This window comes from Anomaloglossus baeobatrachus, chromosome 5 (genome assembly GCF_048569485.1).
Source record: "Anomaloglossus baeobatrachus isolate aAnoBae1 chromosome 5, aAnoBae1.hap1, whole genome shotgun sequence".
Lineage (NCBI taxonomy): Eukaryota > Metazoa > Chordata > Amphibia > Anura > Aromobatidae > Anomaloglossus > Anomaloglossus baeobatrachus.
The window spans coordinates 585,164,007-585,190,866 of record NC_134357.1 but is presented as its reverse complement, the minus strand read 5'-3'; the positions used below and the strand labels follow the sequence as shown (position 1 = coordinate 585,190,866).

General features: G+C 47.6%; 2 protein-coding genes across 2 annotated transcripts in view; both read left to right on the top strand.

The window, feature by feature from the left end:
* The window catches only part of LOC142312479 (uncharacterized), a 198,324-nt gene extending 185,307 nt beyond the window's left edge, over nucleotides 1–13,017 (top strand). The window contains 1 exon segment of the mRNA XM_075351425.1: nucleotides 11,299–13,017. Coding sequence (XP_075207540.1) covers nucleotides 11,299–12,479 — 1,181 coding nt within the window. The 3' untranslated portion in view covers nucleotides 12,480–13,017.
* LOC142312478 (uncharacterized) lies at nucleotides 4,159–11,010 on the top strand. Its single transcript, XM_075351424.1, has 7 exons — nucleotides 4,159–4,306; nucleotides 4,436–4,609; nucleotides 4,691–4,814; nucleotides 4,898–4,995; nucleotides 5,192–5,282; nucleotides 8,209–8,297; nucleotides 10,927–11,010. Exons 1-6 carry the CDS (start codon nucleotides 4,229–4,231, stop codon nucleotides 8,295–8,297), a joined length of 654 nt encoding a protein of 217 aa, XP_075207539.1. The 5' UTR covers nucleotides 4,159–4,228; the 3' UTR covers nucleotides 10,927–11,010.
* Nucleotides 13,018–26,860: the final 13,843 nt, after the last annotated feature.

Below are 26,860 nucleotides of genomic sequence, written 5' to 3'. Positions count from 1 at the left end.
CCAAAAGGATATTACACTGTTTTGTTTGGCCAGGCATGCATCACGATATTCGCACCTATTGCGAGTCTTGTCCTGACTGCCAAATCTCTGCCCCTAGGCCCCGTTTCTGTAGCCCCTTAGAACATCTGCCCATCATCGAGATCCCGTTTGAGAGGATTGGGATGGATCTAGTGGGACCCCTCCCCAAGTCTGCTCGAGGACACCAGCACATCCTTGTCATCTTGGATTCCATCCCTTTACATAACACGGCCACCAAGACCATTGCCAAGGAGCTGGGTCCATGTGTTTAGTCGGGTTGGTGTTCCAAAACAAATACTCACAGACCAAGGGACCCCCTTTATGTCCAAAGTAATGAAAGAGCTCTGCAGGCTGTTACAAATAGCACAGTTAAGCACCTCCGTGTATCACCCTCAAACGGATGGACTAGTCGAACGGTTTAACAAAACCTTGAAGCAGATGCTCCGAAAGGTGATAGACAAGGACGGGAAGAACTGGGACTACTTACTCCCGTTTTTGCTTTTTGTCATCCGGGAGGTGCCCCAGTCTTCCACCGGGTTCTCGCCTTTCGAGCTTCTGTACGCCCAACGTCCCCGTGGACTGTTGGATGTCGCTAAGGAAACCTGGGAGGGACAGATCACCCCGTTCAAAAGCGTAATAGACCATGTAACCCAAATCCAGGACCGTATTGCGGCGGTGAATCCCATCGTTAAAGAGCTTAAGGTACAGGCTCAGGGAGCACAGAAAAGGATTTTTGATAGGGCGGCCAAGAGCCGTACTTTTGCACCCGGAGATAGGGTGTTGATCCTGGTCCCCATGGCGGAAAGCAAATTCCTGACAAAGTGGCAAGGCCACTTTGAAATTATGGAACGGGTGGGTGAAGTAAACTACAAAGTGTACCAGGCTTGTAAAAGGAAGCCTGAACAGATTTATCACGTGAATCTGATAAAACCCTGGAAGGACCGTCCTGCTCTGTCAGCAGGTCTGGCCCTTCCGGTCTGCAAGCAGACCATACCGGAGGTCGGGATTGCGGAGACGCTGTCGGAGCAGCAAAAGACAGACGTCAAGCAATTTGTAATCAACAATCACGAGTTTTTCTCAGAGAAGCCTGAGCAGACCACGCTCATTAAACATGATATCATAACAGATCCCGGGGTAACAGTTCAGGTAAAGCCCTACAGAATACCGGAAGCTCGACGGGACGCTGTCTCCCGAGAAGTAAAGACCATGTTAGAGTTAGGTGTAATCGAGGAATCGCATAGCGCCTGGTCGAGTCCGATTGTCTTAATACCGAAACCAGACGGTTCTATTCGATTCTGCAATGACTTCAGGAGACTAAATGCGGTCTCCAAATTTGATGCCTACCCTATGCCACGGGTCGACGAATTAATAGATCGTCTTGGAAAAGCCCGGTATATCACGACCCTAGACTTAACGAAGGGCTATTGGCAGATCCCGCTAATGGAGGTCGCTAAAGAGAAAACTGCGTTTTCTAAACCGGAAGGTTTATATCAGTATGTGTATATGCCGTTTGGACTTCATGGGGCACCGGCAACCTTTCAAAGGTTGATGGACCGAGCCCTGAGGCCCCATAGGCAGTACGCTTCTGCGTATTTGGATGACATCGTCATATACAGCCTGGACTATGAGACACACCTCCAGAAACTACAGGCCGTGATTGAGGACCTGCGGGAGGCAGGTCTAACAGCAAACCCCAAGAAATGTCATATCGGTCTGGAAGAAGCCCAGTATTTGGGATACATAATTGGGAGGGGAATCGTTAAGCCCCAGATTGACAAGATACAAGCCATTCATAACTGGCCGCAACCAGTCAACAAGAAGCAGGTGAGAGCTTTTTTGGGAATAGCCGGCTATTACCAACGGTTCATTCCCAATTTTGCGGCTACCGCTGTTCCCCTGACTGTTCTTACCCAAGGGTAAGACTCTGTCATGATCAAATGGACCTCGGCAGCTGAAGAAGCCTTCCATAACTTAAAATTAGCTCTTTGCTCTCAACCTGTGCTAGTGACTCCTGACTTCCGCAGCGAGTTTGTGGTCCAAACGGACACTTCTGACACCGGTATAGGGGCCATATTGTCGCAACTGAAGGACGGAGAGGAACACCCGGTCCTTTATCTTAGTCGGAAACTAAATAAGCATGAACGAAACTATGCAATAGTGGAAAAAGAATGCTTAACCATCAAGTGGGCTCTAGAGTCCCTCAAATATTACTTGGTTTGAAGGAAGTTCCGGCTGATCACTGACCATGCCCCTCTCAAGTGGATGCACTTGAATAGGGAACGGAATGGCCGAGTGACCCGGTGGTTCCTTGCTCTTCAGGCCTACCGGTTTACAGTGGAACACCGCCCTGGGGTGCGGATGGGGAATGCTAATGCCCTGTCTCGTGTGCACTGTTTTGTGGGTGTCGTTGCTCAGCCGAGGTGGTCTGAGCAGAGGGGGGGTGATATGTGAGACTCATGTGGGATTAGTGGATGAGGGCAGGTATATCTCACCCCGATATCGGTCCTATGTGACTTAGCCTGGTAAGGATCACCTGGCTACTAATGGATTAATGGGAGATGAAGGACGGATGTAAAAGGAGTCTGGGAAGTTGGGGAAGGTCTCCATCTGGGCAACACAGTAAGCCTGTCTGTGTAGGGGATACTTGTGAGTGGGAGCAGTGCTTGATGTTTGTAAGGTTTAGCTGGAAGGGAGAAGCCCTCCAGTTGGTAGTTAGGATATCATCCTGTATAGTTAGCGCCGGACAGGCAATGATTTATTTTGTTGGTGGTTTTTTTGTTTGTTTCACTGCAATAAACCTGACCCAGCATCAGTTACACCTGTAATTCGGCTGTCTGCCTGAGGTGAATACGTGCCCTTTGAACCCAGCAAAGGCGATCCCCGAGCGTGTTATCACAATATATATACACACACACACACAGTATAACAGTATATATATATATATATATATATATATATATATATATATATATATATATATATATATATGTGTATCCCATCCAGGGAGAGTTGGTGAGAGATTTAGTTACTATCCTGGGTAATTCCGGGTACTATAGCTAGTGAGAAATATACCGTATTTTTCGTTTTACAAGACGTATCGGATTATAAGACGCACCCCAAATTTCACAGGTCACAGGAGGCAGCGGCGGTGGTGGAGCAGGTCCATGCTACGGGCAGTGCAGAGGGGGGCACAGATACTCACTGTGGAGCTGTGCTGGGGTGGCCGGTGCTGCTGTGTGCTGATGCGCTGCAATTGTGCTGCTGTGCTGGGGCGGCTGGCGCTGCTGTCTGCTAGTGCTCGCTGCGGGCACTGGCCATTCTGAAGATGTTGGCGGTGCAGACTTTAAAGAAATGGCGGCTGCAGTCGGCGCTTGCGCAGATGGGAGCTTGAGCCGAGAGCTCTATCTGCGCATGCGCTGGCTATGGGCGCCATTATTTGAAGAACCTACCGCTGATATCTTGAGTACCAGGACACAGCAGCGCGGGCCGCTGCACAGAGCCTTTCCAGCACAGGGAGCAGCACCGGGCCGCACTGAGCAGTCGCACAGGGAGCCGGGCAGCACCGAGTGGCCGCACAGGGAGCAGCGCCGGGCAGCACCGAGCAGCCGCACAGGAAGCTGCGCCGGGCAGCACAGGGAGCCGCGCCGGCCACCGCACAAATCTGCGCTGTCCGCTGCACAGAGCCGCGCCGACCATCCCACAGAGCCGTGTCGACCACCGCACAGAGCCGCGTCAGGCCACCCCACAGAGCCGTGTCAGCCACCGCACAGAGCCGCGCCGGGCGCCGCACACGAGAGCACAATATTGTCCCGCCTCCAGTGACCCCTCTACACTACGCCCCCCTCCCCCTGGGTAAGCTATATTCGGATTTTAAGACGCACCCATCATTTTCCTCTCAAATTTTTGGGAGGAAAAGTGCGTCTTATAATCCGAAAAATATGGTAAGTAAATCGCCCCCTATCCCTTATCTCAATAGTCCCAAAATTATGCTACTTTACTCTCATGACAGAAGCTCATCACACGTAGGAATCCTCTCTGTGACCTCTAGATGTGTGAAATGCTCGCATTATTGCTTCACACCGATATCACAACTGTAATAATTGTATTTTATATGTGCTTACACCGGCTTATCTTCTCATTCAGATCCCTACAATATCGGATCCTCTCAGTGGAGATCTTCTATATAATTGTTCTGCTTGACCCATCAAGGATGGACAGAGACAGGGAGAAGATGGCGGAGAGGATATTACACCTCACCCTAGAGATCCTCTTCCGGCTTACTGGAGAGGTGAGAGATTCTGATAACGTCACATTACACCATTCTTATCTATGGGAATAACAGATGGACAGAACTGGAGAGGTGAGGACTCTGGAAATGTCTGGAGTGAGATTTATTACTGTGTCTCTCCATAACCAGGATTACACAGTAGTGAAGAAGACCTCTAGTGATCGCTGTCAGGACCCTGTGTCTGAGGGATGGGGGAGACCCCTGAGCCCAATCACGGGGCCTCACCCCCCGATACATGAGGACATCAATGACCAGAAGATCCTAGAACTCACCAACAAGATGATTGAGCTGCTGACTGGAGAGGTGACACTGCTGGGGATGCTGGGACATTATACAGTAATGCTATGAAGGGATCGGGGGTGACGGTATCGTTGTATGTGTCAGGTTCCTATAAGGTGTCAGGACGTCACCGTCTATTTCTCCATGGAGGAGTGGGAGTATTTAGAAGAACACAAAGATCTGTACAAGGACGTCATGATGGAGGTTCCCCAGCCCCTCACATCACCAGGTAATAGACAGGACTAAATACACACGACCTATAATTATCTGTATGTAAGGAATGAATTCAGTCCCTGTATGTGTCTCCTCCAGGTCTATCCAGTAAGAGGACAACACCAGAGAGATGTCCCCGTCCTCTTCTCCCACAGGACTGTAAACAAGAAGATCCCGATGTTCCTCAGGATCATCAGGTAGATGGAGAGAAGGGGCCATGAAATCTCCTATGATGTATAGACGACTGTGAAGGTCTTGTGCTCAGTCTTGTTTTATCCTCCAGTATTATATGTGTTATACTTGTGTAATGAGAGTGGTGGAGATGGCAGGATTAGAGCTGATCATAGATGGGACTTCTCCATCTGTCTGTGACTTTTACAATATTTGTTTCAGGGTGAAGATCTGCCCCATATTAATACTACAGAGACATATGTGAGGGGTGATGAGCGGAGTAAAGAGGAGATTCCTACAGATAACCGCCCAGGTGAGTAGTGACCGCTAAATGCAGAGAAGGCACAGATTCTTCTCAGTCACCGGCTGTGGCTACTTTATCAGGGTTGTAGCCATATCAAATGGTCACCATTCTGCAGCTAGACCACCTCATGCTCCTCCACCCAAAACTGTCCCCATTATTTTGGGTATTGGACGCCCTTCTGTTGGAGTGAGATCTGTATCAGCCAGATCTCACAGGGATGATCCACCCTATCCCCTGAAATGAGAAGATGTGGACCCTTAGCTGCCCAGATCTCTAATCTGGAAAGCCAAATCACAGCGTACGTAGAATGTGCAGACAACTTAGAAAATCATGGGAAGAAAAATTAAATCTGTTTGGTGGACCCCTAAGAGAAATCGGAGGGTAATGATGCTGGTGACCTCCTAGAATCTCGGCATCTTATTGATGGATCTTCCTTCTCTCCCTTCTGATGAATGTGCTGATAGGGGCGTTTTTATCCAAAGTTCTTCATAGGGTAACTGTAACATATGAGGGAGGTTAGAATTATCCCACAGTGGGTACATGGAGGCCGGGCAGCCCACCCACAGGATTTGCAAAATGTAATTAGAAAAAAGGAAAGCACCGTATTTTTCGGAGTATGAGACGCACCGGACCATAAGACGCACCCTGTTTTTAGAGGATGAAAATAGGAAAATAAAATTTTAAGCAAAAAATGTGGTCATGACACACTTCTGTTATGGGGCAAGGATCTGCTGCTGACACTGTTCTGGGGGTAATGTCCCCAAATTCTCTACTAAGGTACCCCATCCTGGTAATGATCCTCCTGCCTTGTATATACAGTATATGTCCCTCATCCTGGTATAGCCCCCATCCTGCTAGATACCATCATCCGGCATATGGCCGCATCCTGCTTTATACTGGCATATGCCAACATCCTGCTAAATACCCCCATCCTGCTATATACCCCCATCCTGCTCATATACCCCCAATCCTGCTCATATACCCCCATCCTGCTCATATACCCCCATCCTGCTCATAAACCCCCATCCTGCTCATAAACCCCCATTCTGCTCATAAACCCCCATTCTGCTCATAAACTCCCATCCTGCTCATAATATACCCCCATCCTGCTCATATACCCCCATCTTGCTATATACCCCCATCCTGCTCATATACCCCCATCCTGCTCATATACCCCCATCCTGCTCATATACCCCCATCCTGCTCATATACCCCCATCCTGCTCATATACACCCATGCTGCTCATATACACCCATCCTGCTCATAAACCCCCATCCTGCTCATAAACCCCCATCCTGCTCATAAACTCCCATCCTGCTCATAAACTCCCATCCTGCTCATATACCCCCATCCTGCTCATATACCCCCATCCTGCTCATATACCCCCATCCTGCTCATATACTTCCATCCTGCTCATATACTTCCATCCTGCTCATATACTCCCATCCTGCTGATATACCCCCATCCTGCTCATATACTCCCATCCTGCTCATATACCTCCATCCTGCTCATATACTCCCATCCTGCTCATTTACCCCATCCTTCTATATACTTCCATCCTGCTCATATTCCCCCATCCTACCCATAGACCCCCATCCTGCTCATAGACCCCCATCCTGCTCATAATATACCCCAATCCTGCTATATGCCCTCATCCTGGTATACAGCCCGCATCCTGTGGCACATAAAAGAAATAAACGTTCATACTCACCTTACCTCACTCCCTGCAGCATCGCTCCTCCTCCGTCTGTGTCAAGAGCAGCGCCGCAGGAGTGTGGAGCTGGCCACAATCCCTGCAGCATCGCGATGTCCTCCTGTCTGTGCCGGCGGCGGCTGCGTGTGGACACGTGCGCTCAGCGATGATGTCATCGCTGTGCGCACCACTAGTCTCCACACAGCCGCCGCCGGCACAGACAGGAGGACATCGCAGTGCTGCAGGGATCGTGGCCGGTGAGTGTACTGATTCACTGCACCCCGCGCTGATGATTATGCGCGGGGGCAGTGAATACAGCCGCACATGATCACTCCAGGCTGTAGTTGCCAGGGGTGATCATGTGGGCAGGCTGTTTAATATGCACGCATCCCCCGCCCATCATCGCACCCACCTGTCAGCGCCGGCTTCGGCGCTGAGATACGATGGGCGTGCATATTAAATGAGTGGGTCCACGTGGTCACAGCAGGCTACTACAGCCTGCGCATGCCGCTGATGACCCGCTCCACCGTAGCACCCGCAGCCCTACATTCAGACTATAAGACGCACCCCGCACTTTCCCCCAATATTTGAGGGGAAAAAAGTGCGTCTTATAGTCCAAAAAATACGGTAATTATTTTTACCTTCAAGATCTTGAAGGATATTTTTCAGACTAGAATTCTACAAATGTCCATTATATAAGAACTTGTACTGGAGCCGTCCATTGTGGAGTCCGAGAGGCAGAAAGTAAATGTCTAATATTTCTTCAAGAAACTCATCTGACAGAAGATATTGGACGCTACAATAGTTTGGATTGCCGAGAGCCCCCGAGCCACATACTGTAATTACTCCAGATGTGTCTGACTCGCCCACCCCCGGGCTATGGGACACCCGGTGCCGGGCCGGACTAGTCCGGGGGACGTCAGTGGTGGCGGGGCCCGACTCCATGGCCCTGGTGGGTGTCAGTTTAATATGGCCATAGTGACTTGGGAGCAATTAAAGTATTTGTTTCGTGACGCCACCTGTGGTCTGCGGCTATTAAGCCGCCGCTGCTGTGTGAGGCCTCCGGGGTGATGATACGGCAGCAATGGTGGTACTGCTCCCCACAGGTGGAGCGGAGCCCCGGGGACACTGTTAGTGCTTTTGAAAGTCTATGGTGTTGTGTGGCTAACACGGTGCAGGGCCGACAGGCAATGAAAGAACCAGGCACAAACAGTCTCTTTACCTTCTCCTCTTTTACTTTAGGAACAGTCCAATCCTGGGAGACCGTCACAGGTGGTGAAGGGGATCCGGTCGGCCTGGAAGTACTTGGGGTGATCTTTCTGGCCAGCTGAGTATGAGGCCTACTCCTGTTCCTTTCTTTATTACGATAGGACCCTGCTTCTCTGGATCCAGCAATGGCCCTCTTTGCTGCTGGGACCGGTGGTATGTCCCTTTCCCTCTGTGGTAGGCTGCGCAGGCCCTCTCTGGTGCTTCTCTGCTGGAGTCCACACCGGGCCCTGATGCTCCAGCTGTACCTTCGGGCTGTTTATGGGCCAGGTGCTTTCAGCTCTCCTGCCCTTCGGATTCGGCTACCAGGGAGTATTTTAAGCCCTGGTGGCCACAGACTCCGATGTCCGAGTCTCTTCTCTGCCTCTCTGCTACTCCTGCTTCCCTGGGCCAAGCTGTTCCAGCTCCAGGCCCCAGATCCACAGGACAGCACACTCTGCGCCTGCTTCCTTTCACTTCTCTCTACAGACTGAACACTACTTCCTCCCTCAGGTCAGACTTAAGGAATGCTCCCTGGAATTCCAGGTTCAGAGCTCCCCCTGCTGGCCGGAGGGAGAACTGCGTTGGATGTTAAACTTGCTGGCCAATGGACCTCCCAATTACCTCCAGGCTCAGCATTAACCCTTTGGGAGGGCAATGCTGTTGTGGCGACCAGGTCCTGGGGCGCCACATGTCACCTCTAGTTACTAAATTACTGACGGTGAAGGCTGTCGGGGTGGAGGGCGATCATTTTAGTAGATGTGTTATTGTCTATAGTCACAGTTTTCTCTATAGTAGTTAGTACCAAAGCCGCTCTTATTTCATGGCTTTCCACTGCAGCCAGTTTTCTGCTTTACATGATAACACCTTTGTAATGCTGAATCTGATCCCAGTGTCTGAGATTTTTTTTTTTTGTAATGTGAGGTTGATTTGTTTTCTGTTTAATTAAAAAAAAAACCTGAACTTCACCCAAATGTTTAAAGAAATAAGTGTTTAAATATTGCATTCGGATGCTCTTAGTGGGAACCTGTCAGGAGCAATATGCAGCCAGGACCACGAGAAGTTCTGGGTGTATATTGCTAATCCCTGCTTAATTGTCCCTGTATACACTCGCATAGATAAAGGAAATACTTTTTCTAAAGATATCTTTATCATATGCTAATGATCACAGTGACTAGTCGCTAGGGTGTTAGATCCTGCGCTCATTCAGCCCTCTTACCATATTTGCACGCCCACAGTGATATGTTAGCATGCTAATTAATGTCCACGGACCAGCGCCATTATTGGCAGTGATGCACGTACAGTACCTGTGCCCGTTGCACTGCCTCAGACGCCGGCTGTAATCTCATTGCGCATGGATCATAAGTCCCAGCACTTCCGGTCATGCGCACTAGACTTCTCTGAAGCCAGGACACGTACACCCGGCTTCATAGGTCTCATGACCAGAAGTGCTGGGGACTTCTGAGCATGTGCACTGAACCTAAACCCAGCGGTGACAACGGATACAGGTACGTGCGTCACTGCTGATGATGCTGGGCAGTGGGCATTGAATAGCATGTTAGCATGCCCACAAGGGCGTGCTAACATGCTAAGAGGGTGGTCTGAGCCCAGAAACTAACGCCCTTACGACTTGTCCCTGAGCTCATTAGCATATCATATGGGATCTTAAAGAGATCTTTAGAAAAAGTATTTCTCATCTATGCTTCTAGATACAGGGACAGTTAGGCAGGGATTAGCAATATGCACCCAGACCTGTCCGTGGTTCTTGGTGCATATTGCACCGGTCCGGCTCCCTTTAAAAAAAAAAAAAATAGTGATACTATAACATATAGTCAATAAATAGCATTCATCATATTTTTTTTTTCTAGTCAAAATGACTACTAATTTCCAGGCAGTCGCTGGAAATTAGCATGGATTGGATGTTCCAGAGGGAAAATTGCAACTATGCCATTTTAATGCCCAATACATAGTGACCATATTTTGCTCCAGAAGACATACCCCATAAATATTTCTGTGGGTTCTTCCCTGTGGCAATGCCAAACATGTGGATAGTATCGGTGTCTGGTACACGGCAAGGCTGAGAAGCATCGAGGAAATTTGGCTTTCGAATTTAGCTGGATTGGATCATAAAGCCATATCTCTTCATAAGCAAGAGTTTTTGAGCTAAAACCATTGTGGAAACTCTTTGTCAGTGGAGAAAGTAGCAGATGCTATAATTTTTGCCCACAAAACACTATCTGATGGCTTATTATTCCAATATACAGGAGGCAAAATGAACAAAGAGGGTTGAACATCATGGTTTACAGGTAGCTGCAGCAGGTCCGGCAGGCACAGTTTGTATAGATAGCTGCAGCAGGTACAGCTGGCACAGCGGGTACTAAAATACAAAAATGTGTTAGCACACACAGCATAAGACTCTGCAAATGGCATGTGACTTGACATCCAGCCACATGCCTTAAAGGATAGACCACAATGCCCAGGCACCTCCCATAGGGGGAGGATGACTTAAATATCTAGGTTAGGGCACATGGACCCTTTATGAATGTATGCGTGCGCAGTCCCAGGAGAACTGCGTGATGTGCGCAGGCCCTGGGAGATGGCGATTGGGACTGAGGACATGGAAGCCACTGATAGGGGGCTGGGAGGATAAGCCATTTTATAAGTTATAGCCTTAAATTTGTATATAGTATTAAAAATAATTTTTATTCTTGGCAGATGACTGTACCAGGAGATTAGAAGCACAACTGACATCTTCAATTTTAAAATCAGATGACCTTGATATCACACAAGATATAACTGAAGAGAATACCACTATTCAAGATTTACCATCATCTTTTTACAGCACAGATCTATCATCTGATTCTATTAAACAAGTCCTACCTTCTGATTCATCACATACTAGTGACAAAAATAAAAGTCACAAAAGAGGTATTAGAAATCAATGTGCTCTTACAGCAAAGAAGCCATTTTCAACTTCAGAATATCAAAAAATCCATAAAAAAATTCACACGATGGAGAAAAGATTTTCTTCAGAATCTGCTACTTGCCAGAAAACTTACACAGGGGAGAAGGCATATTCATGTTCAGAATGTGGGAAATGTTTTACCCAAAAAACAGGTCTTGTTCAACACCAGAGAACTCACACAGGGGAGAAGCCTTTCTCATGTACAGAATGTGGGAAATGTTTTACTCAAAAGCCACCTCTTGTTAGACACCAAAGAATTCACACAGGGGAGAAGCCTTTTTCATGTACAGAATGTGGGAAATGTTTTACCCAAAAATCAGCTCTTGTTATACATCAGACAACTCACACGGTGGAGAAGCCATATTCATGTTCAGAATGTGGGAAATGTTTTAACAGAAAATCACATCTTGTTACACACCAGAGAATTCACACAGGGGAGAAGCCTTTTTTATGTTCAGAATGTGGGATATGTTTTGCACATGAATCACAGTTTGTTACACATCAGAGAACTCACACAGGGGAGAAGCCATATTCATGTTCAGAATGTGGGAAATGTTTTACCCAAAAAACAGGTCTTGTTAGACACCAGAGAACTCACACAGGGGAGAAGCCTTTCTCATGTACAGAATGTGGGAAATGTTTTACTCAAAAGCCACCTCTTGTTAGACACCAAAGAATTCACACAGGGGAGAAGCCTTTTTCATGTACAGAATGTGGGAAATGTTTTACCCAAAAATCAGCCCTTGTTATACATCAGACAACTCACACGGTGGAGAAGCCATATTCATGTTCAGAATGTGGGATATGTTTTGCATGTGAATCACAGTTTGTTACACATCAGAGAACTCACACAGGGGAGAAGCCATATTCCTGTTCAGAATGTGGGAAATGTTTTACACATAAAACAGGTCTTCTTAGACACAAGAGAACTCACATAGGGGGGAAGCCTTTCTCATGTACAGAATGTGGGAAATGTTTTACCCAAAAACCATCTCTTGTTATCCACCAAAGAACTCACACAGGGGAGAAGCCCTTTTCATGTTCAGAATGTGGGAGATGTTTTAACAAAAAATCAAATCTTCTTACACATCTCAGGACTCACACAGGGGAAAAGCCTTTTTCATGTTCAGAATGTGGGAAATGTTTTGCACATAAATTTCATTTTTTTACACACTACAGAACTCACACAGGGGAGAAGCCTTTTTCATGTTCAGAATGTGGGAAACGTTTTACCCAAAGTTCGAATCTTTGTAAACACCAAAGAATTCACACAGGGGAGAAATCCTTGACATGTTCAGAATGATGAAAATATTTTACACACAAATGACTTCTTTTTAAATATCACCAAACCACAATGGTAGAAGCCATTATCATACCTAGAAAGTGAGAGATGTTTTCCTTGAAAATTATAATTTGTTGACCACTAAGAAAAAGTAACATGGGGAGAAACCATATATTTGAGAAATTGAACAAGAAAACATAAAGAAACAGTCAAAGTAAAGGCAAGTAAGTAAACAAGAAAGTGAAAGCACGTAAGAAGTTACATTAGAATTATAATATATACAGTTACTAATAGACGTCTGTTTTCTAAAAATCAAATAAAAAGCAATATTCCATGTACATTGAACATTTCACATATTTATACATTCATTATCAGGACAAGAGTATTACAACCCTCCCCCCAAACTACCTAACATCCCTCTACCCTCTTCTTCCTTCCTCCCAATCTCGGCGATCTGCCATTGATTACAGTTACTTTCAGCGCACAATCTCCATGTCTGAGCAATGTCTGTAACTTCTCTATACTACAATAATAAACATGTTCATATTACACATTACTATTTCCATCTATGATCCATTCCTTCCTTGTGGGAACATCTGATGTGATTGAGCTTCTATATTCACTTTCCGCTAAGTTTAGTAGTTTTTTCGTCATCATTGGGAACTGACCCCCTTCTCTATTCCATAATGCACATATTATAGGGTCTAAGGGGACTTTGATTGTAAATTCTTACTAAATTGTCCCAAAAACCTGACACCAAAAACATTTTTCCAATAAAGTCTGAGAATCTAAACTAATGTTCTTCATTTCTTCTTCCTCCATTTCCTTTTTGCTGGAGCAGAGGTCGCCTAACCTGTTCCCTCATTATAGCAGTAAATACAAGTGCAACTCAATAAATTAGAATATCATAAAAAAATTAAAGAATTAGAATATCATCAAAAAGATAATTTATTTCAGTAATTCAATATAAAAAGTGAAACGCATATATTATATAGTCATTATACACAGAGGGATCTATTCCTATATATTATATAGAATCATTACTCACAGAGGGATCTATTGCTATATATTATATAGAATCATTACACACAGAGGGATCTATTCCTATATATTATATAGAGTCATTACACACAGAGGGCTCTATTCCTATATATTATATAGTCATTACACACAGAGGGATCTATTCCTATATATTATATAGAATCATTACTCACAGAGGGATCTATTGCTATATATTATATAGAATCATTACACACAGAGGGATCTATTCCTATATATTATATAGTCATTACACACAGAGGGCTCTATTCCTATATATTATATAGAGTCATTACACAGAGAGGGCTCTATTCCTATATATTATATAGAGTCATTACACACAGAGGGATTTATTCCTATATATTATATAGAGTCATTACACACAGAGGGATCTATTCCTATATATTATATAGAGTCATTACACACAGAGGGCTCTATTCCTATATATTATATAGAGTCATTACACACAGAGGGATTTATTCCTATATATTATATAGAGTCATTACACACAGAGGGATCTATTCCTATATATTATATAGAGTCATTACACACAGAGGGATCTATTCCTATATATTATATAGAGTCATTACACACAGAGGGCTCTATTCCTATATATTATATAGAGTCATTACACAGAGAGGGCTCTATTCCTATATATTATATAGAGTCATTACACACAGAGGGATCTATTTCTATATATTATATAGAATCATTACACACAGAGGGATCTGTTCCTATATATTATATAGAATCATTACACACAGAGGGATCTATTCCTATATATTATAAAGAATCATTACACACAGAGGGATCTTTTTCAAGTGTTTATTTCTGTTAATGTTGATGATTATGGCTTACAGCCAATGAAAACCCAAAAATCATCTCAGAAAATTGGAATATTATATAGGACAACTGAAAAAATGATTTTAAACGCAGATATGTTGGCGTCTACTGAAAAGTCTGTACAGTAAATGCCTCAATACTCGGTCGTCTCCTTTTGCATGAATTACTGCATCAATGCGGCAATGTGGCATGGAAGCGATCAGTCTGTAGCACTGCTGAGGAGTTATGGAAGTCCAGGTTGCTTTGATAGCCGCCTTCAGCTCGTCTGCATTGTTGGCTCTGGTGTCTCTCATGGACTCTCTATGGGGTTTAGGTCAGGCGAGTTTGCTGACCAATCAAGCGCAGTGATACTGTGGTTAGTAAACCAGGTATTGGTACTTTTGGCAGTATGGACAGGGGCTATGTCTGGCTGGAAAATGACATTTCCATCTCCAAAAAGCTTGTCGGCAGAGGGAAGCATGAAGTGCTGTAAAATTTCCTGGTAGACGGCTGCTCTGACTTTGGTCTTGATAAAACATAGTGGAGCTACACCAGCAGATGACATGGCCCAAACCATCACTGATTGTGGAGACTTCACCCTAGACCTCAGCAGCTTGGATTGTGGCCTCCGCTCTTCCTCCAGACGCTGGGACCGCGATTTCCAAATGAAATGCAAAATTTACTTTAATCTGAAAACAACACCTTGTACACTGACAGCAGTCCAGTTCTTCTTCTCCTTGGCCCAGGTAAGACGCTTTTGGGGTTGACTATTGGTCATGAGTCCTTTACCATATGAACACCGTGTCCCCTAATGGATAATAATGATTGGTTGTAATGTCCTGCTATTTTTGGCCGATTTGTATGATCTTTGATGATAACATATGAAAATAATCCTGTGTTCACAATATCCTACTTGATATTAGCATAACATTTCTCTTCTGGTTTATAATAATATGTATTATACCCATTTGTTCTAGCAATATATACACATTACGTCTTTGCCGCGGCTGCGGTGTTCCCTGCCTGTGTGAATCTCTTTACGTAATGGTGTCCATTTGGTTCCCCTCTTTCCTAATTTCAATGATGGTGTATTATATATTTGCACATACATATCATTACTATGTGGATATCTTCACTATTAAGCGTCTATGATGCGGCTCTCCCTATTTGTGTGAATTGTCTCAAATTGATATAAGAATGCCAATAAGGTTTCCTTTTTTCCAAACCTAAAAAAATTGTTAGTGCATGTTTATCATGACTATGTGTTCACTTTCACTGATGAGCGTCCATGCGTATATATTAGGAAAATACCGCAGACAAAGCTCAGCTCCTCTGTGTGTTTGAGGTTGGTTTTTGCCAACCAATGCAGGCTTTGCATAAGTAGGATTTGTGAATTGGCATCCTGGTGCTTTTTACGTATACTTGTGTACCGCCCCAACGCCAGCAGCCGGGCTGCTCAGATCTGGACCCGCGGTGACTTTAGGGATGTCCAGACCCGGGGGTCGTGCGGCCACACGAATAAGGGGGTATTTACAGGGGATGGTGTATTTAGAGTTTGTGACGCCACCCGTGGTGTGTGGTAAGGTGGAGTACCACCGCTGCAGCTGGGAGTACCCGGTGGCAATGTAGTGGGCAGCCAGGTGTTTAACCCCTCCATGGGTAGGGGAGATGCCCCGGGACTCGGAGATGGTGGCTGTGTGTGCCGTTGGGGAGGTAGGGGTCACTTGCGTACTCACTCAGTCCAATAACGCTGACATCGACAACTTAGTAAACCAAAGTTCTGGACACCGCTGCCGCTGAGGGGAGCATGTCTGAGTCCTGTTTCTGCTGGTGTTGCCTGATGATCTGTGACCTTTCCCTTGGCATCTTGTTCTCCTCTAGTTGGCCCCTATAGCTTGAAACTAATCGGGTCCCGCTCCCCAGTGTGGCTAACTGAGGGTGCTTGCTCTCAGGGTTCACGCTTGCGATTTCCTCGACCGTTTGAGTGGAAAGTCCTATCCCCCTTGTTGTGCTAGTACCCCGATTTTGGAGCAGGTGGAGAGCGGATCTTGAAGATTCCGTTCTCGTCGGTTGAATTGTCAGGTTGCCTGAAGCTACTCTCTGACCTAGGGTCCACGTACCACATCATGCCCTAGTCCCAGCCCGGTGATGGTACAAGGCCGCCGGCTGTCCTCCAGTACAATATCGTGCCCCTTGTCACGATCCCCTGCGACCTGGGTTCCAGCTCCTACCAGGCCCAGACCACCATCTGCTACTTAGTACTTCCAAGGAGCCCTGCTCCTGACCTCCTCTCTTCTTCACCTCCAACACTACACTGCCCTTCTCCTGACCTCCCCTTACCAACCCCCCAAGTGGGCGACCCTATTCCACTCAGGCCATCCACTGGTGTGTCTGGTGGGTGTGGTGGAGAGTGTTCCTAGGATTTTGATTAGCTGGTTTTGGCAACACCATTAGTAGTTAGGGACCCCTAACCAAGGAGGAGGTGGATATTGCACAGAAGGGCAGATTGCACAATACCCTGTGCCGACCTGATAGGCCAGGGCGTCACACTTGCGCATGCACAGTACCACTATGCTACTTGATGTTCTTAATGAACGTTTCGCGCATACGCAATAGGCATTTTGTGCACGCTTAGTGAATCTACCCTTATATGTAATCTAATGCAGGCTTTGTGTGCCTAGGATTTGTGAATCGCGGTCCTAGTTTAAATGCGTACATTCGCGCATGCGCACATTGCCATTTCCTGCTTAATAAAACTTTTCTGCGCATGCACAATAAAGATTTACTGTACGCCTGGGGATCCATGTGAACCACTGCACATCGGTACCTCATCTAGATAACTTTATGTTTATGTATATATGTGTCTCATACCCCCTTTCCCCTGATGAAGCTTGTTTAAAGTGACACGCGTTGGGCTGGGTGTTGGTATTTTCCATCACGACTATTTGCCGTTAACTGTCCAGGTTACATACCTCAATTTAGATTGCTTCCTTATTCCATTTTGACATCTTATTGACCCTGAGGATTAATTTTTGCTCGAAGTGCTGTAATATTGTGAGCTCTGCCCCCCTCAGCTCTCAACTTTTAACTGGTTCTGCACCATCCTCCACCAAGAGTTCCTGGTACCACCTCCTCGTGGCACGCTGCTCCGGACCCTGATGGCCTCTTCATCTTTAACAGGCAGGGTGAAGAGGGTGAAGAGGGTGAAGAGGTGGTTTCCTGCCACCCTCCACCTGGGATTCAGATGGCCTCCTCCATGGAACATGAGGACGTTCAACAAGGGTTGCCGTTTAAACATAACTTGAAAACTTGAGGATTCCAGTTCCTTTAATGCCGGGTGCCTCCCGTGCACACTCTGGAAAAGTGCCCGGGCAGACCACAGCATCAGCATACAGGCACCACCACATCAATAGCGGCAGCTGGGAGCTCCTCCTCAGAAGTGGACTCCGTTTCCATTTCATACATCTCCCACTCACGTATTAGCTGCAACGACAGGGACATTCTGTAGCTGTTTCCTCCAAACCGAAGCACCCATGCATCCTTTGGGGTGCTGGAGCTCGAATCGCTCTCTTCCAGCTCCTCCGGTTCCGAGTCCGCGGTAAACGGGTCAGAGGCCGCAGGCCGGTCACCTTCACCTGACGTCAAGGGACCCATTGTCGGTAATGCGGGCAGTATCGCAGTGGCTGTCATGGACGGGGGAGGCGGCATAGCTTGCGTGAACGCCGGGACCGCAGGGTCCACCGCTCTTGCGACCGGAGCGGTACCCGCCGCTTCTCCGTCACCCTGCACTGCTGTGGGAGCCGCAGTTCCGCCATCACCATTGGGCGCTGACATCCTTCTGGTCTCTCCCCCTTGGTTTTCAACAGCAGTCTCGCGGGACCCACTGTCCTTTGCTGCTTCCTGTTCTGGAGATCACCAGGTTCCAGCCGCGCTCAGAGAAGGTAGACGGAGCTTCAGACTTGCGCTCTTTTTGGGGATGAAAAAGGTGAGGTTGTTGGTTTTGGTGCCAAAAATGGCGGGCAAGATGGCGGCGGTCCAAAAATTTCAACGTTTCACGGGTTAACAGTCCAGGAAAGGCGCACTTCACCCAGGTTAGTGGATGGCGTAAGTATCCTGTTCGTGACGCCAAGATTTGTCACGGTGCAGACCACGACAGGGGGCTACTCGAGGCGCTCGGATCTGGGATCGTGGCTGTGGCTCGAGTGGCAGCCGGATCTGGGGCTCGTGCAGCAGCCTGTCACCCACAACAATATAAAGGGGGTATTTACAGGGGAAGAGTTTGTCAGTGACACCACCCGTGGGTTGCGGTGAGGGTTGGTGACACCGCCGCTGCCTTGGTATGGGGCGCCGGGGCTGATGGAATGGGGCAGCAAGATGGTATCCCCTCCACGGTTAGGGGAGGTGTGGCCCGGGGGCCCAGGTGTCGGTGATGTGTAGTGCTGGGGCGTCGTCTGCACGCTGGACCGGGTGACACCGGTGTACTCACTGTGTGGAAATACAGTTAGGTCCAGAAATATTTGGACAGTGACACAATTTTCGCGAGTTGGGCTCTGCATGCCACCACATTGGATTTGAAATGAAGCCTCTACAACAGAATTCAAGTGCAGATTGTAACGTTTAATTTGAAGGTTTGAACAAAAATATCTGATAGAAATTGTAGGAATTGTCACATTTCTTTACAAACACTCCACATTTTAGGAGGTCAAAAGTAATTAGACAAATAAACCAAACCCAAACAAAATATTTTTATTTTCAATATTTTGTTGCGAATCCTTTGGAGGCAATCACTGCCTTAAGTCTTGAACCCATGGACATCACCAAACGCTGGGTTTCCTCCTTCTTAATGCTTTGCCAGGCCTTTACAGCCGCAGCCTTCAGGTCTTGCTTGTTTGTGGTTCTTTCCGTCTTAAGTCTGGATTTGAGCAAGTGAAATGCATGCTCAATTGGGTTAAGATCTGGTGATTGACTTGGCCATTGCAGAATGTTCCACTTTTTTGCACTCATGAACTCCTGGGTAGCTTTGGCTGTATGCTTGAGGTCATTGTCCATCTGTACTATGAAGCGCCGACCGATCAACTTTGCGGCATTTGGCTGAATCTGGGCTGAAAGTATATCCCGGTACACTTCAGAATTCATCCGGCTACTCTTGTCTGCTGTTATGTCATCAATTAAACACAAGTGACCCAGTGCCATTGAACGCCATGCATACCCATGCTATCACGTTGCCTCCACCATGTTTTACAGAGGATGTGGTGTGTCTTGGATCATGTGCCGTTCCCTTTCTTCTCCAAACTTTTTTTCTTCCCATCATTCTGGTACAGGTTGATCTTGGTCTCATCTGTCCATAGAATACTTTTCCAGAAATGAGCTGGCTTCATGAGGTGTTTTTCAGCAAATTTAACTCTGGCCTGTCTATTTTTGGAATTGATGAATGGTTTGCATCTAGATGTGAACCCTTTGTATTTACTTTCATGGAGTCTTCTCTTTACTGTTGACTTAGAGACAGATACACCTACTTCACTGAGAGTGTTCTGGACTTCAGTTGATGTTGTGAATGGGTTCTTCTTCACCAAAGAAAGTATGCGGCGATCATCCACCACTGTTGTCATCCGTTGACGCCCAGGCCTTTTTGAGTTCCCAAGCTCACCAGTCAATTCCTTTTTTCTCAGAATGTACCCGACTGTTGAATTTGCTACTCCATGCATGTCTGCTATCTCTCTGATGGAGTTTTTCTTTTTTTTCAGCCTCAGGATGTTCTGCTTCACCTCAATTGAGTTCCTTAGACCGCATGTTGTCTGGTCACAGCAACAGCTTCCAAATGCAAAACCACACACCTGTAATCAACCCCAGACCTTTTAACTACTTCATTGATTACAGGTTAATGAGGGAGTCGCCTTCAGAGTTAATTGCAGCCCTTAGAGTCACTTGTCCAATTACTTTTGGTCCCTTGAAAAAGAGGAGGCTATGCATTACAGAGCTATGATTCCTAAACCCTTTCTCCGATTTGGATGTGAAAACTCTCATATTGCAGCTGGGAGTGTGCACTTTCAGCCCATATTATATATAGAATTGTATTTCTGAACGTGTTTTTGTAAACAGCTAAAATACAAAACTTGTGTCACTGTCCAAATATTTCTGGACCTAACTGTAAGTCCCTTAGAGTCCAAGTAGTAAGCCAAGTGCGGATACCGGTAGCCTCTGGAGGGGTGTGCTCAGGTCCCACACACCGGTTGACAGGACAGGGGCCTTTCCTCCTGCACTTCAGTGTTTTGTCTTGTGTGTTGACTAGTCTGCATAAAACGGGAAAAGTCTGCTCCCGGTGTCTTTGCTGTGGGATCTGTTGCCCGCGAGAACTGACCCTTGGGATTTTTGCAGGCACTTGCAGACGCCCTATCCCCTGCGTTGGGCTTCCATCTCGCTCTATCTGGGCTAAGGGGTACTTTGCACACTACGACATTGCAGCTGCGATGTCGGTGGGGTCAAATCGAAAGTGATGCCCATCCGGCGTCGCTGTCGATATCGAAGTGTGTAAATCGTTTTTGATAAGATTAACGAGCGCAAAAGCGTCGAAATCGTCTCATCGGTGTAACGTCGGTCATTTCCATAAATTCGGAAGGACCGATGTTACGATGTTGTTCCTCGTTCCTGCGGCAGCACACATCGCTGTGTGTGAAGCCGCAGGAGCGAGGAACATCTCCTACCTGTGTCCTACGGCTCACGCCGGCTATGTGGAAGGAAGGAGGTGGGCGGGATGTTTACGTCCCACTCATCTCCACCCCTCCGCTTCTATTGGCCGCCTGCCGTGTGACGTCGCTGTGACGCCGCACGACCCGCCCCCTTAGGAAGGAGGCGTGTCGCCGGCCAGAGTGATGTCGCAGGGCAGGTAAGTGCATGTGAAGCTGCCGTAGCAATAATGTTCGCTATGGCAGCTATCACAAGATATCGCAGCTGCGACGGGGGTGGGGACGATCGCTCTCGACATCGCAGCATCGGCTTGCGATGTCGTAGTGTGCAAAGTACCCCTAACTGGTGGGATAAGACATGGAATCTTGTCCCCTGCTGGCTAATTGACAAGGGGCTTGAAGCAGTCCTCGCCCTAGGGTCCAGGCACCCTGACTGTGCACGGCCTCCGGATCAGATTCCCGCTGTCGGCACTAGCGGGCTACAACCCTGTCCCAGTCCACTTAAGGTCTCCCGTGACTGGATCTCCGTCGCCTGTGGCCCTGCTCTGCCATCTGCCACCTTAGTCAGCTCAGGTAGTCCGGGAGCTACAACCACCGACTACCACTTCACTCTTCTCACTTCCTCTGTCAGCAATGTTCTGTGTCTCAGTTCTAACTGACATGTTCCCTCTCCTGACACCTCAGGACCCCTAGGCGGGCGTCACCATCTGCCTGGCCCCGTCCACTGGTGTGTCCCTATTGTACAGGGGGGTGACTAGGCTTTGTGGCTGGTGTTTGTGTTGGAATGCCAAGGAAGATGGCGTCCTGCACCTGGAAGATTTGTGCAGTCTCTGTGACAACCCGGTTTTGCCACGGCCTGACACGGACATAACCGTCCCCTCACCCAGCACCATGACAACCAGCACAGCAGAGTCCTGCATACACTGAGGAGCTGATCATGTGACCCCTGACTCCTCCCCTCCATGTGACATCATCACAGGTCCTGTAAGCATAGAGCAGCCATATATCTAGTGTGCGGCTCTGCAGGTGGAGGTAGGTGCAGGGTATTATATATCTAGTGTGCGGCTCTGCAGGTGGAGGTAGGTGCAGGGTATTATATATCTAGTGTGCGGCTCTGCAGGTGGAGGTAGGTGCAGGGTATTATATATCTAGTGTGCGGCTCTGCAGGTGGAGGTAGGTGCAGGGTATTATATATCTAGTGTGCGGCTCTGCAGGTGGAGGTAGGTGCAGGGTATTATATATCTAGTGTGTGGCTCTGCAGGTGGAGGTAGGTGCAGGGTATTATATATCTAGTGTGCGGCTCTGCAGGTGGAGGTAGGTGCAGGGTATTATATATCTAGTGTGCGGCTCTGCAGGTGGAGGTAGGTGCAGGGTATTATATATCTAGTGTGCGGCTCTGCAGGTGGAGGTAGGTGCAGGGTATTATATATCTAGTGTGCGGCTCTGCAGGTGGAGGTAGGTGCAGGGTATTATATATATGTGTGCGGCTCTGCAGGTGGAGGTAGGTGCAGGGTATTATATATCTAGTGTGCGGCTCTGCAGGTGGAGGTAGGTGCAGGGTATTATATATCTAGTGTGCGGCTCTGCAGGTGGAGGTAGGTGCAGGGTATTATATATCTAGTGTGCGGCTCTGCAGGTGGAGGTAGGTGCAGGGTATTATATATCTAGTGTGCGGCTCTGCAGGTGGAGGTAGGTGCAGGGTATTATATATCTAGTGTGCGGCTCTGCAGGTGGAGGTAGGTGCAGGTTATTATATATCTAGTGTGCGGCTCTGCAGGTGGAGGTAGGTGCAGGGTATTATATATCTAGTGTGCGGCTCTGCAGGTGGAGGTAGGTGCAGGGTATTATATATCTAGTGTGCGGCTCTGCAGGTGGAGGTAGGTGCAGGTTATTATATATCTAGTGTGCGGCTCTGCAGGTGGAGGTAGGTGCAGGGTATTATATATCTAGTGTGCGGCTCTGCAGGTGGAGGTAGGTGCAGGGTATTATATATCTAGTGTGCGGCTCTGCAGGTGGAGGTAGGTGCAGGGTATTATATATCTAGTGTGCGGCTCTGCAGGTGGAGGTAGGTGCAGGTTATTATATATCTGTGTGCGGCTCTGCAGGTGGAGGTAGGTGCAGGGTATTATATATCTAGTGTGCGGCTCTGCAGGTGGAGGTAGGTGCAGGGTATTATATATCTAGTGTGCGGCTCTGCAGGTGGAGGTAGGTGCAGGGTATTATATATCTAGTGTGCGGCTCTGCAGGTGGAGGTAGGTGCAGGGTATTATATATCTGTGTGCGGCTCTGCAGGTGGAGGTAGGTGCAGGGTATTATATATCTAGTGTGCGGCTCTGCAGGTGGAGGTAGGTGCAGGGTATTATATATCTAGTGTGCGGCTCTGCAGGTGGAGGTAGGTGCAGGTTATTATATATCTAGTGCGCGGCTCTGCAGGTGGAGGTAGGTGCAGGGTATTATATATCTAGTGTGCGGCTCTGCAGGTGGAGGCAGGTGCAGGGTATTATATATCTGTGTGCGGCTCTGCAGGTGGAGGTAGGTGCAGGGTATTATATATCTAGTGTGCGGCTCTGCAGGAGGAGGTAGGTGCAGGGTATTATATATCTAGTGTGCGGCTCTGCAGGTGGAGGTAGGTGCAGGTTATTATATATCTAGTGTGCGGCTCTGCAGGTGGAGGTAGGTGCAGGGTATTATATATCTAGTGTGCGGCTCTGCAGGTGGAGGTAGGTGCAGGGTATTATATATCTAGTGTGCGGCTCTGCAGGTGGAGGTAGGTGCAGGGTATTATATATCTAGTGTGCGGCTCTGCAGGTGGAGGTAGGTGCAGGTTATTATATATCTAGTGTGCGGCTCTGCAGGTGGAGGTAGGTGCAGGGTATTATATATCTAGTGTGCGGCTCTGCAGGTGGAGGTAGGTGCAGGGTATTATATATCTAGTGTGCGGCTCTGCAGGTGGAGGTAGGTGCAGGTTATTATATATCTGTGTGCGGCTCTGCAGGTGGAGGTAGGTGCAGGTTATTATATATCTGTGTGCGGCTCTGCAGGTGGAGGTAGGTGCAGGGTATTATTTATCTAGTGTGCGGCTCTGCAGGTGGAGGTAGGTGCAGGGTATTATATATCTAGTGTGCGGCTCTGCAGGTGGAGGTAGGTGCAGGGTATTATATATCTGTGTGCGGCTCTGCAGGTGGAGGTAGGTGCAGGTTATTATATATCTGTGTGCGGCTCTGCAGGTGGAGGTAGGTGCAGGGTATTATTTATCTAGTGTGCGGCTCTGCAGGTGGAGGTAGGTGCAGGGTATTATATATCTAGTGTGCGGCTCTGCAGGTGGAGGTAGGTGCAGGGTATTATATATCTGTGTGCGGCTCTGCAGGTGGAGGTAGGTGCAGGGTATTATATATCTAGTGTGCGGCTCTGCAGGTGGAGGTAGGTGCAGGGTATTATATATCTAGTGTGCGGCTCTGCAGGTGGAGGTAGGTGCAGGGTATTATATATCTAGTGTGCGGCTCTGCAGGTGGAGGTAGGTGCAGGGTATTATATATCTAGTGTGCGGCTCTGCAGGTGGAGGTAGGTGCAGGGTATTATATATCTAGTGTGCGGCTCTGCAGGTGGAGGTAGGTGCAGGGTATTATATATCTAGTGTGCGGCTCTGCAGGTGGAGGTAGGTGCAGGGTATTATATATCTAGTGTGCGGCTCTGCAGGTGGAGGTAGGTGCAGGGTATTATATATCTAGTGTGCGGCTCTGCAGGTGGAGGTAGGTGCAGGGTCTCTATTATTGTGGGATCATTCTCATATTGTTTTGTACATGTAGTTTAACCCCTTTACGACCGCCGTATGCAGGGCCGGATTAAGGTTGGTGGGGGCCCCTGGGCAGAGAATCTGGTGGGGGCCCCATAAACGTTAACATTTTTAGCCATAACAGTAGAGCGCGAACCGTAGCATTTAGATATAAATCCAATGAACATGTATCTTATCCTGTTCTGCCACATTCAGATTTACAGTACTACAATACAGACACAGTCCAGGATCACTCACAGCCGTCACTTAGGCCCCTTTCACACGTCAGTGATTCTGGTTTGTGCTTTTTTTTAAACGTACCAGAATCACTGACATACGCAGACCCATTCTAATGAATGGGTCTGCTCACACGTCAGTGATTTTTCACTGCACGTGTCTCCGTGCGGCGTACCCGCGTGTCCGTGATTGCTGCACGGAGACATGTCCATTTTTTTCTGGCATCACTGATGTCCCATGGACCACGCAGTGGTGTGGTCCATGAAACACGTGCCAGAAAAAAAACGTGCTTTTAAAATAATAAACATTTTAACTCACCCGGCGTCCAGCGATGTCCTCTGCAGCCCGTTCTCCCTGCTCCTTCTGTGCCGGCTGATTACTGTCGCGCATATTCATTATGCGCGACACAGCCGACCCGGAAGCAGCTGCTGCAGGGGTCACCGCCGGCCGGATGCTGCGTCGCGGGAGGATTCAGCACCACGGACAGCGGGAGCTGGCGCAGGTGAGTGAATCTCTAAGTGCAATCACGGGCCACGGAGAACGGAGCCCGGATGGCACTTAGACAACCCACGTGTGCCGTGATTTTCGGCACACGCAGGGACATGTGCGTGTTTTACACACCAGTGAAAAACATCAGTGTTTTTCACTGACGTGTGAAACGGGCCTTATACACACAGTACAATACAGATACAGTCCAGGATCACTCACAGCCGTCACTTATACACAGTACAATACAGACACAGTCCAGGATCACTCACAGCCATCACTTATACATACACACAGTACAATACAGATACAGTCCAGGATCACTCACAGCCATCACTTATACATACACACAGTACAATACAGATACAGTCCAGGATCACTCACAGCCATCACTTATACATACACACAGTACAATACAGATACAGTCCAGGATCACTCACAGCCGTCACTTATACACACAGTACAATACAGATACAGTCCAGGATCACTCACAGCCATCACTTATACATACACACAGTACAATACAGATACAGTCCAGGATCACTCACAGCCATCACTTATACATACACACAGTACAATACAGATACAGTCCAGGATCACTCACAGCCGTCACTTATACACAGAAAGTAGAGTTACTCACATATTTTTAATTGTTCCCAATGTTAAGGCAGCCAGGGACGGCTCCAGGTTTTTGTGGTCCCCGGTTGAGTCTCAGTGGGCCCCATCCACACACAGACACGCACATACACATACAGGCATACGTACAAATACATATTTGAAGACAAATTCACAAAAATACATTTAAACAGACAAATATATGCACAGTCATATACACTGACTTACATGCAGACACAGATGCATTACAGGTGTTAATATGGAGAAGTCACAAGCAGCCTCACTCACCTCTCCCGCTTGTTTCCAGCTCCTCCAGGACATATGGCTGTGTTGCATGATGGCCATCAGTAAGGCTATGTGCGCACGTTGCGTACAGTCACTGCAGAGATTTCTGCAGCGATCTGAAGAGCACATGTGCGCTTTAAATCACTGCAGAAATGTCCGTAGTGAAAGCCGATTCCATGCGCTCTGCCTGCAGCTCCTCCCATAGACAGAGCAGGAGCTGCCGGCAAAGCGCAGGAAAGAAGTGACATGTCACTTCTTAGAACGCAGCGCTTCGGCAGTAGCCGAAGCGCTGCGCTCTAAAACGCCACGTGCGCACGGCCCCTGCACAATCTCCATAGACTGTGCAGGGGACGCAGGACGCATGCAGTTACGCTGCGCTACAAAGCGCAGCGTAACTGCATGTATTTACGCAACATGCGCACATAGCCTAACAGTCATGACTGCACACCATGCACACTGACACA